Source organism: Kogia breviceps, chromosome 4 (genome assembly GCF_026419965.1).
Source record: "Kogia breviceps isolate mKogBre1 chromosome 4, mKogBre1 haplotype 1, whole genome shotgun sequence".
NCBI classification, from domain to species: Eukaryota; Metazoa; Chordata; class Mammalia; order Artiodactyla; family Physeteridae; genus Kogia; species Kogia breviceps.
In genome coordinates, this window is record NC_081313.1 from 167459284 (window position 1) to 167466858 (window position 7575).

General features: G+C 45.2%; 1 protein-coding gene across 1 annotated transcript; it reads left to right on the forward strand.

Moving 5' to 3' along the window:
• Positions 1–548: 548 nt before the first annotated feature.
• SMIM23 (small integral membrane protein 23) lies at positions 549–5062 on the forward strand. The gene is made up of 4 exons (XM_059060591.1): positions 549–625; positions 4459–4511; positions 4711–4778; positions 4871–5062. Exons 1-4 carry the CDS (start codon positions 549–551, stop codon positions 5060–5062), a joined length of 390 nt encoding a protein of 129 aa, XP_058916574.1.
• Positions 5063–7575: the final 2513 nt, after the last annotated feature.

The window sequence follows — 7575 nt, forward strand, 5'->3', positions numbered from 1 at the left end:
TCTGTATCATGACTGTAGTGGTGGATACCCAAATCTAGCCATGTAACAGAATTATTTAGAATTAAATACACGCACAAATGAATACAAGTGGAACTGGGGAGATTTTAATAAGATTGATAGATTGTATCCATGGCAAGAGCCTATGTTACCATCAGTGGAAACTGAGTAAAGGGTACCCAGGATCTCCTATACCATTTCTTACAACTGCATGTGAATCTACAATTATCTCAATAAATTCAGTTTAAAATATTTTATTGTTTTTTTATTTAAAGACTTGCATCTTATAAAAAAAATTTGAAAAGAGAAGAAAAAGGATCAGAAAAATCACCATCCTGAAATAAAATCTTTCGGTGTATCTCTTTCTGGCCTTTGTTTTTTACATTTATATGAAAAACAAGTTAGGACTAAACACCAGGGTGGTGCAGAGGGGGGGCCTGACTGTCCCCACCTTCTGTGACATCAGAATTCATGGCTTGAGAGATGCTTGGTGACCAGAGGCCGGGGAGGTGAGGGTACCCTGTTCCACCCAGGCAGCCTGACCTGAGATCATGGTGATCCAACAGGTGGGCAGCAGGGGGCGCGTGGCAGCTGAGAGAAGGGGAGGTCACTCTGAGGACAAGAAACAGGTGAGGCCAGACCAGGTGTACATGGCTTTCCTCCCATCTGGACTCCATTTGACATTCTAGGCAGACTATAAGGCCCTCAAAGTCAGGAACGGGCTTTCAGCCCGACTCTCCCTAGATCCCAACCTGGTGGAACACAGCAGGGCTCAGGAGCTTCTTCTAGAAGTCATTACTGACACTCTTATTTAATTCTCCACACTGCCAGCAGAAGATATGCTCCAGGAGGGCTGGGATTTTTATTTAGCTTCCTGTTGTATTCCTAGTGCCTAGAATAGCGGTTGGTACATAACAGGTGCTGAATGAATGAATGAATGAACTGAAATAAATAGGATAATACACCTGAATTGGAGAGGTTCTGGAGCTTTTGTTCTTAGGGCTGAAGTTCAAACCTCACATAGGATTTTGTCAAAATGGAAAATGTTAGCACTTATGTGCACGGCCTGGTGCTTCTAACCCTCTCTCTTTCATGACATTCCCGAGAAGCAATTATTAGCAGCCTCATTCACAAATGGGTAAGCTGAGGTCGGAAAGACAAAAGGCCAGACAGCAGGGACATACTGGGATTTGAAGCCAGGGCCATCTGATTCCAAAACCCTGAGCAAGGTGACCCTGCACTCCACTGCCTCCCAGGTGGAGAACTGAGGGAAGGATGTAAGAGGAGGCTGGGACAGTCATCTGGGCCTTGCACACTGTGGAAAGGGGTGGGATTTTATTCTGAGATTAGTAAGAAGCCATTGAAGGGTTTTAAGGAGAGCGATACAAGACTGACCTATATATGTTTTCAAAAGATTTGTTCACTCATACATTTAATACTCGTTCCAATGCTTCCTTTATGGTGGACTTTGAGGGGCTCCCATTATGCTGCAGCTGTTGCTTAAAAAGTGTCCCATGAGGGCTTCCCTGGTGGTGCAGTGGTTGAGAGTCCGCCTGCCGATGCAGGGGACACGGGTTCGTGCCCCGGTCTGGGAGGATCCCACATGCTGCGGAGCGGCTGGGCCCGTGAGCCATGGCCGCTGCGCCTGCGCTTCCGGAGCCTGTGCTCCGCAACGGGAGAGGCCATAACAGGGAGAGGCCCGCATACCGCAAAAAAAAAAAAAAAAAAAAAAAAAAAGTGTCCCATGAATCTCAAACCCCAGGAATGCTCCTTTTAAAAAAGTCATTTAAAATGTTCTGTGGTTTGGGGAATGCTGATACCCTCGTTCCCTTCTTGGAGATTTACACAGCTCGTTCACATAATGAAGGCTCTGACAAGTCCTGCAGTAAGGAAATCCACATAACTTTGTTTACCACAGCATTTCCCAAATCAATTCGATGACAGAGTCCCCACCTTGTCTTTTTGAAAGACCTTTCAGCATATATCAAAATTCACTTTACAGGTGAAGAAACTGAGGCTCAGAGAGAAGAAAATGATTTGACTCAGGCCCCACACAGCACAAGAGAAGGACTAAAACTCAATCTTAGTCCCTGTTCCCTGCTTTTGTCTTCACCCTGCGCGCGCGCACACACACACACACACACACACGCACACACACGCACACACACACAAAATAGCAGCAAGTATGCTGGTGAAGACACCATCCTGTAAAGCACATTGACAGAGAAGTGGTTAAAGAAATAGAAGAGATTTCAGACCACAGAATGTTCATCAGCCGTTATAAAGAATAAGTCAGTTCTATGTGTCTTAGATAAAGAGAGTCTCAGGGAATATTGTTAAGAAATTTTAAAAGTGCCCTAATTGGAAATGTACAATGATTTCACATTGGGTGTCCACACCCAGGCAGTTGCTACCCAGATCAAGCTATAGAGCATGTCCAAGGTTCCTCCAAGGCCCCTCCCAGCTCACACTCCATAACCACGATTCTGAGTTCTATCATCACAGATGAGTTTTGTATGTCCCTGAATTTCATGGGAATGGAATCAAACAGTGTGTCCCTTCATGACTGGCTTTTTTCACTCCTAGTGTGTGTGAGAGACTCAGTCATGTTGCTGCTATGTAATTAATTTTTACTTTTTTTTAAAGTTAATAATAATATAGTTGCTAGTATATATTTTTGAAAAGCTATCCAGGGAAGAAACAAATTATGCAAATCTCTTATCTTCTTTGTTTGTGGTAGCCAGTCTAAATTTTGCTTCACAAAGACAGGTACATAAGAAATGTATTATCTCAAGTCAGTTTAAATCTGGCTCAGCCCACATCCAGTGAGTTGGGGAGAAAGTCAATGTCGGTCACTACTGTATCCACCTTAATCCTCTCTCCACTTTTGTTTGCCCCTGACACCATCACTGTCCCAACTCACATTGTCTGTTGAAAGCAGTTGTCTCTGAATTCCCTGTGCTAAGACCTCCCAGCCACACCACGAGGCCACCCAGGAGAGGGTACCGGGCCCCTCCCAGACTCAGATTCCTCCTCTATCTTCTCCCACCTCTCCAAAAGGCTCTCAGTTTTCTCCCCTCCTGATCCTGGCACACCCATCAGAATCTCCTAAATGGGCTTGGACTGACCCAAGCTCCAGGAAGTAATGTTGTCTTCAGGCAGTCGTTTCATTCCTGCACCAAACCCCAAGAGGTAGACTTCCAATTTCAGCCTTAACACAGTAACTGGGGCTAAACTAGCCCTCTCATTCATTGTAAGCAGCCATGAAATTGACAAAATAAATGAAGCAACTATTTTCCTGTGAGGGCAGCAGACAGCACAAAAGTGCGATCCCTGAGAAAAGAAAACTGGTGATTGCCTCAACTCTTTTCCAACGACGGCTGCACCAAGAGTTAGAGGGCGAACAGAGCCCAGCAGTCCTGCTGAGCTGCAGAGAGTCTGTGCAACTGAAGCAGCTGGACTCCATAGGACAAGGCATTGGAGAGGAAGAAGAGCTGGGTGTTGAGAGGACCCCGAAAGCCCAGGCGGGGATCTCCATGACTTCATGGCTGTGGGCTGCATGCAAAGGATTAGACTACCCATGGCTTACCAGACAGCAGCTGCTATGGGGTTTAGAGCAGAGATACTGGAAGTCCAGCAGTGCTGGAGGTGGATGGAATTCTGATCCAGCTAGAACCATGAAACTCCTTAAGATCCCAGGCATCCATTTGAGAGCACACGTATATGTACAGACATACACACACACATATATATTCTATATTCATACAATATAATATTACTCATCAATAACCTCGAACATGAAAACATGGAGACATCTCAGAAGCATTATGTTGAGTAAAAGTAGCTCAACAGAAAAGTATACAATATATGGTTTCATTGATGTGAAGTTAACAGAACAGGCAAAACAGCTCCACAGTGACAGAGAGCAGATAAGCGGTTCCCTATGACGGGGGTGGGGGTGGGGGTGGGAGGGTTGGTAAAGAGGAAGTTGGCCGCAAAAGCACATAAAGGAACTTTCTAGGATGATGGAAATGTTCTACATCTAGATTGGAGTGGTAGTCCACAAGCACAGACATTTGTCAAAACTCATCAAACTGTACATGTAAAACGTGCATTTTATTGTATGTGAATTATACCTCAATAAAGTCAACTCCTTTTAAAGATCATTTAAAAGAAAAAATGCAAAAGCAAGACAAGGAATGAGAATAGAGGTGGGCCTTCCTTCTCAGCAGGGAGAAAGGAGGGAAAACACCAATGAAAAGCCAGTAAGTTGCCATGTTATCTAATTCTGCAATATTTGCGGGTTTTGTAGTAAGTATACGTGACTTAGATAATTAGGAAAAAGTGAAGATCTAACCATCATCTTATAGCAGCCCCATGCCTAGCCCTCTGTGAGGGAAACAGAGAGGCACGTACACCCTCCAGAAATTCACCTCCTCCCTCCTTCTCTTCTTGCCCCCGGACACTGTTGGCGTTGCTGATCTTGGTGCTATATGTGGGCGCAGGAATATCAGGTGAGCATTCTGGGATCCAAGGAGGAAGGAGCCAAGTCCACACAGAGTCAGGAGCATATTCTGGAGATGGCTGCATGCCAAGGGGGCCTCCACAGCTTGCCTTCCCCCGTCCCCTTCATCCCACTGGGATGATCAACCGAGTTTATTGCAACTCACTCTCCTTTCCCTTATTAAGAGGTGGTGTTTGTGCCTGTTTCAGGGAGAGGTTGGGAGGTGTCAGAAAGAATCAGAGAATGTAACTATGCCCAGAATCCTATGACTTCCCAGGTAACATATTCTCCGGGAACTTTCAGAAACCAGTGGCAAGGGAAGGTCTACATGAAAAGACTCAAGATGCAATGTGAGTGTCTGCCTTTCAGGTGTTTGAACACCAGACCCATGACCCCTCAGAAGAGCCAATCAAGGTCATCAGGACCTGGTTGAAGGAGAACTTGCACGTTTTCATGGAGAAGCTAGAGAAAGAGGTGCGAGACCTGGAGGAGTGGCTGGATGCCCTCCTGGGAGACAGGTACCCAGAGGAGCCCAGTGCCACCCTCACAAATCACTTGTGAGGGGCCAGGGCTGGGACCTGGGCAGGAGGCCAAGTGGAAGGGGGCAAAGATTCCCAGGGGTTCCTCTAAGTAGGGCTGAGCTGTGACACTTGAAGTGTAAGGCAGCCAAGAAAATAAAGCAGTTGAGACACTGAGAACTCTGTTGTCACCACTGCGGGTCCATGAAAAGCTGAAATCGGGTCAGGAAGACACCAGGCTCTGCTGAGATACCATCACTTGTAGCAGGACTCTGGTGCACAGGCAGCAACACCAGCCTCAGAGCCAGCCACAGGGTCAGGACCCTTCTCTTCCACTTTACTTGAGTCACTGTGCAAAATCCCTCAACCTCTTTGCAACAAAATATCTCATTAATAAGAATCAGGGAAACAAACTTTGCCTCACAGGGTAACATTGAGGATCAAACGTGTATATATTGTGTATGTCCGGCATATAGTAGGTACCTGATAAACAGTTCCTCCTTTTTCACATTCCTTCTTCCTTCCTCCTTGGAAGTCAGCAGGAGGATGCTGGGTGTAGAGTATACAGATAGTATGTGACAACTCAACCTTCTGACACAGCTGGTAGAAGCCTAGGTTTCCAGAACCCTTCTGGAGGGCAATTTGGTGAGAGCTATCAAATTCACAAATGCATTTATCCCTTGACCCAGCAATCAACTTCAGCGATTTATCATATGTGTCAATACATGCACATTGTGAAGTTACATACTCTGCTTCTAATAGCAAAAAAAAAAAACCCTTGTACCTGGAGCCCCAAGAGTCTATATCAGAGAAGCAGAATTGTGTGAGACAAACATTCAAAGGCTGAACACAATTGCTGAGAATGAGGTGGGAGGGGCTTGACCACCAGAACCACATAGATGCATGGGGCAGCCCAAATAGAGAAGATTTAACTCTCTACCTTCACTTCCTGGGTGTGAAAAATACAAACGACACACTTAAAAATAAGAGTTATGACTACCTTCTATAACTTTGAAGTCTTATAATGTGAATGATTTTAGCGAAGTGTTGCCCAGTAAACCTATTAAGGGGCCCACTTTCATATCTACAGAGTGGATTTCCCTTGAGAAGAGAAAAAGTCTTTTGCTTAAGAAGGCAACTCTAGGGGCTTCCTTGGTGGCGCAATGGTTGACAGTCCGCCTGCCGATGCAGGGGACACGGGTTCATGCCCCGGTCCGGAAGATCCCACATGCCGCGGAGCGGCTGGGCCCGTGAGCCATGGCCGCTGAGCCTGCGCGTCCGGAGCCTGTGCTCCGCAACGGGAGAGGCCACAGCAGTGAGAGGCCCGCGTACCGCAAAAAAAAAAAAAAGAAGGCAACTCTACATTTCTCCAAAGAAGACATACAGATAGCCAACAGTCACATGAAAAAATGCTCAACATCACTAATTATTAGAGAAATGCAAATCAAAGCTACAATGAGGTACCACCTCACACTGGTCAGAATGGCCATCGTCAAAAAGTCTACAAATAATAAAGGCTGGAGAGGGTGTGGAAAAAAGGGAACCCTCTTGCACTGTTAGTGGGGATGTAAATTGGTGCAGCCACTATGGAAAACAGTATGGAGATTCCTTAAAAAACTAAAAATAGAGTTAGCATATGATCCAGTAATCCCACCCCCAGGCATATATCCAGAGAAAACCATAATTCGTAAAGATACATAATACCCCAGTGTTCATAGCAACACTATTTACAATAGCCAAGACATGGAAGCAACCTAAAATGTCCTTCAACAAATGAATGGATAAAGAAAATGTAGTGTGTGTGTGTGTATATATATACAGACAATGGAATAATACTCAGCCATAAAAAAGAATGAAATAATGCCATTCGCAGCAACATGGATGGACCTAGAGATTACTTCACCATAAGTGAAGTAAGTTAGACAAAGACAAATATCATATGATATCGCTTATATGCAGAATCTTTAAAAAATGATGCAAACTTATTCACAAAACAGAAATATATCCACAGACATAGAAAACAAACTTATGGTTACCAAAGGTGAAATGGGAGGAGGGGTAAATTAGGAGTTTGGGATTAACATATACACACTACTATATATAAAATAGATAACCAACAGGGACCTACTGTATAGCACAGGGAACAATACTCAATATTTTGTAATAATCTACAAGGGAAAAGAATATGAAAAAGAACATATATCTGAATCACTGCACTGTACACCTGAAACTAACACAACATTGTAAATCAACTGTACGCCAATTTAAAATTAATTTATTTAGTTTTGGCTGTGTTGGGTCCCTGTTTCTGCGTGAGGGCTTTCTCCAGTTTTGGCAAGCGGGGGCCACTCTTCATCGCGGTGCGCGGGCCTGTCACTATAGCGGCCTCTCGTTGCAGAGCACAGGCTCCAGATGCGCAGGCTCAGTAGTTGTGGCTCATGGGCCCAGTTGCTCCGCGGCATGTGGGATCTTCCCAGACCGGGGCTCGAACCCATGTCCCCTGCATTGGCAGGCAGATTCTCAACCACTGCGCCACCAGGGAAGCCCTGTACGCCA

Excerpts from the sequence above, each read along its gene's own strand:
- SMIM23 (XM_059060591.1), top strand. The coding sequence starts at position 549 with ATGGTGATCCAACAGGTGGGCAGCAGGGGGCGCGTGGCAGCTGAGAGA. Across the intron at positions 626-4,458 it reads CACTCTGAGGACAAGAAACA|GACACTGTTGGCGTTGCTGA; the intron begins GGTGAGGCCAGA and ends TTCTTGCCCCCG. Across the intron at positions 4,512-4,710 it reads TGTGGGCGCAGGAATATCAG|GGAGAGGTTGGGAGGTGTCA; the intron begins GTGAGCATTCTG and ends TGCCTGTTTCAG.